We start from the raw sequence: 12913 nt of genomic DNA on the forward strand, positions 1-12913 counted from the left end.
GGACTCGAGTATAAGCGTGGCCGCCGTAAAAGCGCAGCCAACGCCGAAGTCCCCGGCGAACTACAAGTCCCAGCCGCGCCGCAGTTTCCCATGGCAGCGGCGGTTAGCGCGGTAGCCCCTACATATAAACACACTCAGCGACGCTGAGTGTGTAATGGCACAGTTTAACCCGGTCCCCCGGTGCACTAGCACACCCAGCAAAGCTGAGGTGTTGCCGTGCGCGGTCCCCACAGGGATACAGAGTACCTTCACGTAGCAGGGCCATGTCCCTGAACGGTACCCCGGCTCCTATCCAGCAGTCTCCACAGGAGTTGTGGATGAAGCACGGTCTCAGTGCCTGGAGACCGATAGGATCCCACTTCACCCAGAGCCCTGAGGGGGATGGGGAAGGAAAGCAGCATGTGGGCTCCAGCCTCTGTACCCGCAATGGATACCTCAACCTTAACAACACCGCCGACAAGAGTGGGGTGAGAAGGGAGCATGCTGGGGGCCCTATATGGGCCCACTTTTCTTCCAACCGACACAGTCAGCAGCTGCTGCTGACTAATCTGTGGAGCTGTGCTGTGCGTGTCTGACCTCCTTCGCACAAAGCAAAAAACTGAGGAGCCCGTGGGAGCACGGGGGGTGTATAGGCAGAAGGGGAGGGGCTTAACACTTTTGAGTGTAATACTTTGTGCGGCCTCCGGAGGCATAGCCTATACACCCAATTGTCTGGGTCTCCCAATAGAGCGACAAAGAAAAAAAATAAAATAAAAAAATGAAATTCTAAAACCAAATATTACATTATACAAATCAATACATTTACTTTCACTTTGATGGAAGGAATATTTACAGAATTTCTTAAAGATGCTTATAGAGGTAACTGTGCAGGACGGGGGTGGGGGGGGGGGGCAAAGTCCTGTTAAAACAGGCACTGGGGAAGATCAGCAGAAAATGGGTTTGATCAAGTGGCGAATACCTACCGGATTTCCCTGCCGCACAAAGGTCTTCCTGCGCGGCTCTTCTTGAGCGAGTGATGACAAACACACTTAAAATCAGAGCGAGGAGAGTGGCCGAGGCGGCAAACTGATGAAGGTGTTTATACACGTAAAGGAGGCTTATTCTCTGGTATATCAGCCCAGCTACCAGGACTCCAACAAAGATCAGTGAGAACAGTCCTGGAAGAAGAGAAAAGTAATGCACAATCATCTTACATTTCATTTGGATAAAATAGACAAGAAATGCAAACACCGGCCTCATTTCTGAGAGGTGCAAACACCGGCCTTGATTATGAAGCAGCCAACTATACAGTGTGGGTTTCATTAATTAAAATATTCCCGAAAAATGAAAACTAAACTATTATAAAGTAAAAATAAACATACCGTTGCTCCTGTACTGCAGCCTCCTCCCATTTGCAAGCGGAACACCATTGGAAATCTATAGAAATAAAAAACATATGCATATGTGTATATATATATATGCATATTATATATATATATATATATATATATATATATATATATATATATATATATATATTATTTATTTATTTTTTTTTTTTAAATTCTAGAATGAAGAATCATTGTTTTTTATTATTCTGCAGTATAATCAAACTGAATGATGCAACGATAGGAGAAAAAATAGCAGAAGATTCATGTCTTTACTTTGCATAGTTTTAAAACCTTAAAAGGGAAACTGTCACCAGTTTTTTGCCCTATAAGCTGCGGCCACCACCAGTGGGCTCTTATATACAGCAATCTAGCATGCTGTATATAAGAGCCCAGGCCGCTGTGTACAACGTAAAAATCACTTTATAATACTCACCTAAAACGGTCGGTACGGTGCAGATATGGTCAAATGGGCGTCTCCGTTCTCTGGGTACGGCGCCTCCTCTTTCGGCCATCTTTGTCTTCCTTCTTCTGAAGCTAGGGTGCATGACGCGTCCTACATCATGCACATGCACCGGCATTGAGGTCCAGCGCAGGTGCTCTTTGATCTGCCCTGAGCAGGACAGATCAAAGTATTGTAGTGCACCTGCGCAGGACCTCATGTTAGAATGCTGTATATAAGAGCCCACTGGTGGTTACCGCAGCTTATAGTCACCAAATCTGGTGACAGGTTCCCTTTAAAGGGAACCAACCAGCAGGAATTTCATATATAAAGTAAAGCCAGTGCTATACTGGCTCTAGGAGGCTGAATCTCACCATACATTTTGTTCTGAGATTGGAAGTTTTATTTCAGAGATATGTGCAAGTAAAGTTCCAGCAATGCACTGCTATTTGATTGACAGGTGCAACAGGGGCAGGAATGAAGGGAATTTTGTTTACTTACCGTAAATTCCTTTTCTTCTAGCTCCTATTGGGAGACCCAGACAATTGGGTGTATAGCTACTGCCTCCGGAGGCCACACAAGAAGGGAATTTTGTTACTTACCGTAAATTCCTTTTCTTCTAGCTCCAATTGGGAGACCCAGACGATTGGGGTGTATATAGCTACTGCCTCCGGAGGCCACACAAAGTATTACACTAAAAAGTGTAAGGCCCCTCCCCTTCTGCATATACACCCCCCGTGGGATCACGGGCTCCTCAGTTTTAGTGCAAAAGCAAGAAGGAGGAAAGCCAATAACTGGTTAAACAAATTCAATCCGAAGGAACATCGGAGAACTGAAACCATTCAACATGAACAACATGTGTACCCGAAAAAACCAAAAATCCCGAAGGAAACAGGGCGGGTGCTGGGTCTCCCAATTGGAGCTAGAAGAAAAGGAATTTACGGTAAGTAACAAAATTCCCTTCTTCTTCGGCGCTCCATTGGGAGACCCAGACGATTGGGACGTCCAAAAGCAGTCCCTGGGTGGGTAAATTAATACCTCAAGTTAGGGCCGTAAAACAGCCCTTCCCTACATGGAGGCAACCGCCGCCTGCAGGACTCTTCTACCTAGGCTGGCATCCGCCTAAGCGTAGGTATGCACCTGATAATGCTTGGGAAAGTGTGCAGACTCGACCAGGTAGCTTCCTGGCACACCTGCTGAGCCGTAGCCTGGTGCCGTAATGCCCAGGACGCACCCACGGCTCTGGTAGAATGGGCCTTCAGCCCTGATGGAACCGGAAGCCCAGCAGAACGGTAGGCTTCAAGAATTGGTTCCTTGATCCATCGAGCCAGGGTGGATTTGGAAGCCTGCGACCCTTTACGCTGACCAGAGTCAAGTACAAAGAGCGCATCCGAGCGGCGCAGGGGCGCCGTGCGGGAAATGTAGATTCTGAGTGCTCTCACCAGATCCAACAAATGCAAATCCATTTCATATCGATGAACTGGATGAGGACAAAAGGAAGGTAAGGAGATATCCTGATTGAGAAGAAAGGGGGATACCACCTTAGGGAGAACTCCGGAATCAGGCGCAGCACTACCTTGTCTTGGTGAAACACCAGGAAGGGAGCTTTGGCTGACCGCGCTGCTAGTTCGGACACTCTCCGAAGAGATGTGACCGCTACCAGAAAGGCCACTTTCTGTGAAAGTCGAGAAAGTGAAACATCCCTCAGAGGCTCGAAGGACGGCTTCTGGAGAGCAATTAGTACCCTGTTCAGATCCCATGGGTCTGACGGCCTCTTGTACGGAGGGACAATGTGACAAACCCCCTGCAGGAACGTGCGTACCTGAGGAAGTCGTGCTAGGCGCTTCTGAAAGAATACATATAGATCTGAAAATAAGGAGCGCTGATAGTGTAACACCAAAGTGATCAGTGGGGTATACCTGGAAAATATACACTCACCTGGATCAGTTGTGACAGTCACAACCACTAGTGCGCATGAGATAATGGCGTCTGCTGCAGCCCCACGTGGATGAGCATACAAGATAAGGCAGAAAAGGGGTTAATGCTGCGCATCAGCCAAATGAAGACGTATAATGTTGATGAAGATGAGTATTCTTTTATTTCATGGGTCTACGCGTTTCAAGGTGACAACCTCTTCCTCAGGACCAATGCATCAACAACAAGTCACTTGTTGTTGATGCATTGGTCCTGAGGAAGAGGTTGTCACCTTGAAACGCGTAGACCCATGAAATAAAAGAATACTCATCTTCATCAACATTATACGTCTTCATTTGGCTGATGCGCAGCATTAACCCCTTTTCTGCCTTATCTTGTATGCTCTGAAAGAATACAGACAGCGCTGGGACTTGTCCTTTAAGGGAGCCGAGCGACAAACCTTTTTCCAAACCAGAGCAGGAAGGAAAGAAAAGTAGGCAATGCAAATGGCCAGGGAGACACTCCCTGAGCAGAGCACTAAGATAAGAATATCTTCCACGTCCTGTGGTAGATCTTGGCAGACGTCGGCTTCCTAGCCCGTCTCATGGTGGCAATGACGTCTTGAGATAATCCTGAAGACGCTAGGATCCAGGACTCAATGGCCACACAGTCAGGTTCAGGGCCGTAAAATTCAGACAGAAAAAACGGCCCTTGGGACAGTAAGTGTGGCCGGTCTGGTAGTGCCCACGGTTGGCCGACCGTGAGATGCCACAGATCCGGGTACCACGACCTCCTCGGCCAGTCTGGGGCGACGAGGATGGCGCGGCGGCAATCGGAGCTGATCTTGCGTAGCACTCTGGGCAACAGTGCCAGAGGGGGAAACACATAGGGTAGCTGGAACTGCGACCCATCCTGAACTAAGGCGCCTGCCGCCAGAGCTCTTTGATCGTGAGACCGCGCCATGAAAATCGGGACCTTGTTGTTGTGCCGAGACGCCATTAGGTCGACGTCCGGCATCCCCCAGCGGCTACAGATTTCCTGAAACACGTCCGGGTGCAGAGACCATTCCCCTGCGTCCATACCCTGGCGACTGAAGTAGTCTGCTTCCCAGTTTTCTACGCCCGGGATGTGAACTGCGGATATGGTGGATGCTCTGTCTTCCACCCACATCCGAATCCGCCGGACTGCCTGGGAGGCTTGCCGACTGCGTGTTCCGCCTTGGTGGTTGATGTATGCCACCGCTGTGGAGTTGTCCGACTGAATTCGGATCCGTTTGCCTTCCAGCCACTGCTGGAAGGGTTGCAGGGCAAGATACACTGCCCAGATTTCCAGAACATTGATCTGAAGGGTGGACTCTTGCTGAGTCCACGTACCCTGCGCCCTGTGGTGGAGAAAGACTGCTCCCCACCCTGACAGACTCGCGTCTGTCGTGACCACCGCCCAGGATGGGGGTAGGAAGGACTTTCCTTTTGACAATGAGGTGGGAAGAAGTCACCACTGAAGAGAGTCCTTGACCGTCTGAGAAAGGGAGACGTTCCTGTCTAGGGAATGTCGACTTCCCATCCCATTGGCGGAGAATGTCCCATTGCAGTGGACGCAGATGAAACTGCGCGAAAGGGACTGCCTCCATTGCTGCTACCATCTTCGCTAAGAAGTGCATGAGGCGTCTTAAGGGGTGTGACTGGCCTTGAAGGAGAGACTGCACCCCCGTCTGTAGTGAACGCTGTTTGTCCAGCGGAAGCTTCACTATCGCTAAGAGAGTATGAAACTCCATGCCAAGATATCTCAGCGATTGGGTCGGGGTCAGAATTAACTTTGAAAAGTTGATGATGCACCCGAAACTCTGGAGAGTCTCCAGCGCAACGTTCAGGCTGTGTTGGCATGCCTCTTGAGAGGGTGCCTTGACAAGTAGATCGTCCAAGTAAGGGATCACAGAGTGACCCTGAGAGTGCAGGACTGCTACCACTGCTGCCATGACCTTGGTGAAAACCCGTGGGGCTGTCGCCAGACCGAAGGGCAGGGCTACGAACTGAAGATGCTCGTCTTCTATAACGAATCGTAGCAAACACTGGTGCTCTGGAGCAATCGGCACGTGGAGATAAGCATCCTGATGTCTATTGATGCTAGGAAATCTCCTTGAGACATTGAGGCAATGACGGAGCGGAGGGATTCCATCCGGAACCGCCTGGTTTTCATGTGTTGAGCAGTTATAGGTCCAGAAAGGAACGGAAAGAGCCGTCCTTTTTTGGCACCACAACCAGATTGGAGTAAAAACCGTGACCTTGTTCCTGCAGAGGAACAGGGATTACCACTCCTTCTGCCTGCAGAAGAGCATCGGCTCGGTCGGGAGGTGGGGAAGTTCTGAAGAATCGAGCCGGAGGACGAGAACAGAACTCTATCCTGTACACGTGAGACAAAATGTCTCTCACCCACCGGTTTTTGACCTGTGGCAGCTAAATGTCGCCAAAGCGGGAGAGTCTGCCACCGACCGCGGATGCGGAGAGAGAGGGCTGAAAGTCATGAGGAAACCGCCTTGGTAGCGGTTCCTCCGGCTGCCTTCTTTGGGCGTGATTGAGCCCGCCAGGAATCTGAGCCCCTCTGAGCCTTTTGAGTCCTTATGGACGAAGAAAACTGGGACCTGCCCGAGCCTGGAAAGGATCGAAACCTCGACTGTCCTTTCCTCTGTTGGGTTTTGTTTGATCTGGGCTGGTGTAAGGAAGAATCCTTACCCTTGGACTGTTTAATGATTTCATCCAATCGCTCACCAAACAGTCTGACACCAGATAATGGCAAACTGGTTAAACACTTTTTGGAAGCAGAATCTGCCTTCCATTCCCTTAACCACAAGGCTCTGCGTAAAAACCACGGAGTTGGCGGACGCCACTGACGTACGGCTCGTAGAGTCCAGGACAGCATTAATAGCGTAAGTCGCAATGCAAACATATGCGAGGTTAAGGACGCCATCTGCGGCACAGATATACGTGTGCCAGTGTCCACCTGCGCAAGACCAGCTGAAATAGCTTGGAGCGCCCATACGGCTGCGAATGCCGGAGCAAACGACACGCCGATAGCTTCATAGACAGATTTCAACCAGAGGTCCATCTGTCTGACAATGGCATCTTTAAGTGAAGTCCCATCTTCCACTGCAACTATGGATCTAGCCGCAAGCCTGGAGATTGGGGGATCCACCTTTGGACACTGGGTCCAGCGCTTGACCACGTCAGGGGGAAAGGGATAACGTGTATCCTTAAGACGTGTGGAGAAACGCTTGTCTGGATAAGCGTGGTGTTTCTGGACTGCTTCTCTGAAGTCAGAGTGGCCCAAAAAAGTACTGAATTTACGCTTGGGATACCTGAAATGGAATTTCTCCTGCTGCGAAGCTGACTCCTCCACTGGAGGGGCTGAGGGAGAAATATCCACCAGTCTATTGATGGATGCTATGAGATCGTTCACCATGGCGTCACTATTAGGAGCATCCAGATTGAAAGCGGTCTCAGGATCAGAATCCTGATCAGCTACCTCTGCCTCATCATACAGAGAATCCTCTCGCTGAGACCCTGACTAGTGTGTGAAGTCGAGGGTCTCTCCCAGCGAGCTCGCTTAGGCTGACTGGGACTGTCGTCCGTGCAGAGCCTTCAGCCTGGGATGTATGGGACCCCCTTGGAGCACGTATTAGTTCCAACTGAGGGAGACCGGGGGGCATTGTTCAACAGTGCCCATTGTCTGAGTCACCGGCCTGGACTGCAAGTTTCTAGAATCTTGGTCATAGTCCCAGACATTTTATCCGCAAAAAACTGCAAACTCTGTCCTCTGGACAGTTTCACAGGTGGCTCTCTCTGGGCCACCACTAGCAGAGACTCTACCCAATGGGGGTTAGTGGAACCTGCCGGTAAAACAGCCTCACATGCGGTACAGACAGCATAGAAAGCCTGTGCCTTGGCACCCTTGCTTTTCTGCGGACGACATGCTGTTGTCTCCTCAGAGCAATCCAGGGGTATCTAGCCAAGAAGCGACCGTACAGTGCAAATATAGGTACAAGCATAAAGTACACAAAACACTGTGGCACTAGTGGGGTCAGCACCAAGGTGCTGCTTACCGCCCGCTTAAGCGGGTGTGTGGTCGCCAGAATCCCTTGACCGGGTCTCCCAGAGCCTGTGTCCGTTCTCCAGCTTAGACTGCATGCAGGAATGGCTGCCGGCGTCCTGTGAAGAGGGGCGGGCCGTGGGCGTGCCCCAGACAACGAGCGGGAAACTGGCGTCCCACTGTGCCCAGTGAGGGGGCTGGAGTATGTAAATAAGACTCCAGCCCTCGGTGCTGACCACTGTACAGCGTCCCGCCCCTTCCCTGACTGGCAGGCCCGGGGGCGGGAAGGAAACGAAACTAGGCCGCAAAAGCCGGGGACTCGATTTATAAGCGCTGCCGTCGTAAAAGCACGGTCAGCGCGGAAGTCCCCGGCGCACCACAAGTCTCATCCGCGCCGCAGCTTCTAGCAGCGGCCGGCGCGGCAGTTTCCCACACATTAACTCACTCAGCTAAGCTGCAGTGAGTATAGCCCCAGCGCGCAGCGCTGTTGTGCCCGGCGCACTAACACACCCAGCATGCTGGTGTGTGTGTGCGTGGTCTGTACGGGGACACAGAGTACCTTAACGTTGCAGGGCCTTGTCCCTGACGATACTCAGCTCCATTCCAGCAGGATCTCCGGGTCTGTGGATGGAGCCCGGCCTCAGAGCCTGGAGGCCGGTAAGATCCCACTTCACCCAGAGCCCTCAGGGGGATGGGGAAGGAAAGCAGCATGTGGGCTCCAGCCTCCGTACCCGCAATGGGTACCTCAACCTTAACAAACACCGCCGACAAAAGTGGGGTGAGAAGGGAGCATGCTGGGGGCCCTAGTATGGGCCCTCTTTTCTTCCATCCGACATAGTCAGCAGCTGCTGCTGACTAAACAGTGGAGCTATGCGTGGATGTCTGACCTCCTTCGCACAAAGCATAAAACTGAGGAGCCCGTGATCCCACGGGGGGTGTATATGCAGAAGGGGAGGGGCCTTACACTTTTTAGTGTAATACTTTGTGTGGCCTCCGGAGGCAGTAGCTATACACCCCAATCGTCTGGGTCTCCCAATGGAGCGCCGAAGAAAGTATTACACTTTAAAAAGTGTAACCCCTCCCCTCTGCCTATACACCCCCCCGTGCATCACGGGCTCCTCAGTTTTGGTGCAAAAGCAGGAAGGAGGAAACTTATAAATTGGACTAAGGTAAATTCAATCCGAAGGATGTTCGGAGAACTGAAAACCATGAACCAAAAGAACAATTCAACATGAACAACATGTGTACACAAAAGAACAACCAGCCCGAAGGGCACAGGGGCGGGTGCTGGGTCTCCCAATAGGAGCTAGAAGAAGAAGGGAATTTTGTTTACTTACCGTAAATTCCTTTTCTTCTAGCTCCAATTGGGAGACCCAGACAATTGGGTGTATAGGCTATGCCTCCGGAGGCCACACAAAGTATTACACTAAAAGTGTAAAGCCCCTCCCCTTCTGCCTATACACCCCCCGTGCTCTCACGGGCTCCTCAGTTTTGGTGCAAAAGCAAGAAAGGAGGAAAAAATTATAAACTGGTTTAAAGTAAATTCAATCCGAAGGAATATCGGAGAACTGAAACCATTCAACATGAACAACATGTGTACACACAAAAAAACAGGGGCGGGTGCTGGGTCTCCCAATTGGAGCTAGAAGAAAAGGAATTTACGGTAAGTAAACAAAATTCCCTTCTTCTTTGTCGCTCCATTGGGAGACCCAGACAATTGGGACGTCCAAAAGCAGTCCCTGGGTGGGTAAATAATACCTCATAATAGAGCCGTAACGGCTCCGTCCTACAGGTGGGCAACCGCCACCTGAAGGACTCGCCTACCTAGGCTGGCATCTGCCGAAGCATAGGTATGCACCTGATAGTGTTTCGTGAAAGTGTGCAGGCTCGACCAGGTAGCTGCCTGACACACCTGCTGAGCCGTAGCCTGGTGCCGCAAGGCCCATGACGCTCCCACGGCCCTGGTAGAATGGGCCTTCAGCCCTGAGGGAACCGGAAGCCCCGAGGAACGATAAGCTTCGAGAATTGGTTCCTTGATCCACCGAGCCAGGGTTGATTTGGAAGCTTGTGTCCCTTTACGCTGGCCAGCGACAAGGACAAAGAGTGCATCCGAGCGGCGCAGGGGCGCCGTACGAGAAATGTAGAATCTGAGTGCTCTCACCAGATCTAACAAGTGCAAATCCTTTTCACATTGGTGAACTGGATGAGGACAAAAAGAGGGTAAGGAGATATCCTGATTGAGATGAAAGGGGGATACCACCTTAGGGAGAAATTCCGGAACCGGACGCAGAACCACCTTGTCCTGGTGAAACACCAGGAAAGGGGCTTTGCATGACAACGCTGCTAGCTCAGACACTCTCCGAAGTGAAGTGATTGCTACTAGGAAAACCACTTTCTGCGAAAGGCGTGAGAGAAAGATATCCCTCATTGGCTCGAACGGTGGTTTCTGAAGAACCATCAGCACCCTGTTCAGATCCCAGGGTTCTAACGGACGCTTGTAAGGAGGGACGATGTGACAAACCCCCTGCAGGAACGTGCGTACCTGTGGAAGTCTGGCTAGGCGCTTCTGGAAAAACACAGAGCGCAGAGACTTGTCCCTTAAGGGAGCCGAGCGACAAACCCTTTTCCAATCCGGATTGAAGGAAGGACAGAAAAGTGGGCAAGGCAAATGGCCAGGGGGAAAAACCCTGAGCAGAGCACCACGACAGGAATATTTTCCACGTCCTGTGGTAGATCTTGGCGGACGTTGGTTTCCTGGCCTGTCTCATAGTGGCAATGACCTCTTGAGATAATCCTGAAGACGCTAAGACCCAGGACTCAATGGCCACACAGTCAGGTTGAGGGCCGCAGAATTCAGATGGAAAAACGGCCCTTGAGACAGCAAGTCTGGTCGGTCTGGTAGTGCCCACGGTTGGCCGACCGTGAGATGCCACAGATCCGGGTACCACGACCTCCTCGGCCAGTCTGGAGCGACGAGGATGGTGCGGCGGCAGTCGGCCCTGATCTTGCGTAACACTCTGGGCAACAGTGCCAGAGGAGGAAACACATAAGGGAGTTGAAACTGCGACCAATCCTGAACTAAGGCGTCTGCCGCCAGAGCTCTGTGATCGTGAGATCGTGCCATGAATGCCGTGACCTTGTTGTTGTGCCGGGACGCCATTAGGTCGACGTCCGGCATCCCCCAGCGGCAACAGATCTCCTGAAACACGTCCGGGTGAAGGGACCATTCCCCTGCGTCCATGCCCTGGCGACTGAGAAAGTCTGCTTCCCAGTTTTCTACGCCCGGGATGTGAACTGCGGAGATGGTGGAGGCTGTGGCTTCCACCCACATCAAAATCCGCCGGACTTCCTGGAAGGCTTGCCGACTGCGTGTTCCGCCTTGGTGGTTGATGTAAGCCACCGCTGTGGAGTTGTCCGACTGAATTCGGATCTGCTTGCCTTCCAGCCACTGCTGGAACGCTTTTAGGGCAAGATACACTGCCCTGATCTCCAGAACATTGATCTGAAGGGAGGACTCTTGCTGAGTCCACGTACCCTGAGCCCTGTGGTGGAGAAAGACTGCTCCCCACCCTGACAGACTCGCGTCCGTCGTGACCACCGCCCAGGATGGGGGTAGGAAGGATTTCCCCTTCGATAATGAAGTGGGAAGAAGCCACCACCGAAGGGAAGCTTTGGTTGCCTGAGAGAGGGAGACGTTCCTGTCGAGGGATGTCGACTTCCTGTCCCATTTGCGTAGGATGTCCCATTGAAGAGGACGCAGGTGAAACTGCGCGAAAGGGACTGCCTCCATTGCTGCCACCATCTTTCCCAGGAAGTGCATGAGGCGCCTCAAGGGGTGTGACTGGCCTTGAAGGAGAGATTGCAACCCTGTCTGCAGTGACCGCTGTTTGTTCAGCGGGAGCATCACCATCGCTGAGAGGGTATGAAACTCCATGCCAAGATATGTCAGTGATTGGGCCGGTGTCAGATTTGACTTTGGAAAATTGATGATCCACCCGAAACTCTGGAGAGTCTCCAGAGTAGCGTTGAGACCGTGTTGGCATGCCTCTTGAGAGGGTGCCTTGACTAGCAGATCGTCTAAGTAAGGGATCACCGAGTGACCCTGAGAGTGGAGGACCGCAACTACTGTAGCCATGACCTTGGTGAAAACCCGTGGGGCTGTCGCCAGGCCGAACGGCAGTGCCGCGAACTGAAGGTGTTCGCCTCCTACTATGGCGAAGCGCAGGAAGCGCTGATGCTCTGGAGCAATCGGTACGTGGAGATAAGCATCCTTGATATCGGTCGATGCAAGGAAATCTCCTTGGGACATTGAGGCGATGACAGAGCGGAGGGATTCCATCCGGAACCGCCTGGTCTTTACGTGTTTGTTGAGCAGTTTTAGGTCCAGGACAGGACGGAAAGACCCGTCCTTCTTTGGAACCACAAACAGGTTGGAGTAAAAACCGTGACCCTGTTGCTGAAGAGGAACCGGGACCACCACTCCTTCTGCCTTCAGAATGCCCACCGCCTGCAGAAGAGCCTCGGCTCGCTCGGGAGGCGGAGATGTTCTGAAGAATCGAGTCGGAGGACGAGAGCTGACCTCTATCCTGTAACCGTGAGACAGAATGTCTCTCACCCAACGGTCTTTTACTTGTGGCAGCCAGGTGTCGCAAAAGCGGGAGAGCCTGCACCGACCGAGGATGCGGTGTGAAGAGGTCGTAAGTCATGAGGAAGCCGCCTTTGTAGCGGCACCTCCGGCGGTCTTTTTAGGGCGTGACTTAGACCGCCATGAATCGGAGTTCCTCTGATCCTTCTGAGGCCTTTTGGACGAGGAGAATTGGGACCTGCCCGCACCCCGAAAGGACCGAAACCTCGACTGTCCCCTCCTCTGTTGGGGTATGTTTGGTTTGGCCTGGGGTAAGGATGTTTCCTTTCCCTTGGATTGTTTGATGATTTCATCTAATCTCTCGCCAAACAAACGGTCGCCAGAAAAAGGCAAGCTGGTTAAGCACTTTTTGGAAGCCGAATCTGCCTTCCATTCCCGTAGCCACAAGGCCCTGCGTATTGCCACCGAATTGTCGGCTGCAACCGCCGTACGGCTCGCAGAGTCCAGGACAGTATTAATAGC

At 51.9% G+C, this 12913-nt stretch overlaps 1 protein-coding gene across 2 annotated transcripts in view; it reads right to left on the bottom strand.

The window, feature by feature from the left end:
• LBR (lamin B receptor) overlaps window positions 1–12913 on the bottom strand; it is a 183249-nt gene that overhangs the window by 59800 nt on the left and 110536 nt on the right. For both annotated transcript variants that reach the window (XM_075339083.1, XM_075339084.1), the window contains exons 7-8: window positions 1362–1416; window positions 963–1157 (exon numbers count right to left, since the gene is read on the bottom strand). In XM_075339083.1, coding sequence (XP_075195198.1) covers window positions 963–1157; window positions 1362–1416 — 250 coding nt within the window. The remainder of the gene's footprint in view (window positions 1–962; window positions 1158–1361; window positions 1417–12913) is intronic.

This window comes from Anomaloglossus baeobatrachus, chromosome 3, assembly GCF_048569485.1.
Source record: "Anomaloglossus baeobatrachus isolate aAnoBae1 chromosome 3, aAnoBae1.hap1, whole genome shotgun sequence".
Lineage (NCBI taxonomy): Eukaryota > Metazoa > Chordata > Amphibia > Anura > Aromobatidae > Anomaloglossus > Anomaloglossus baeobatrachus.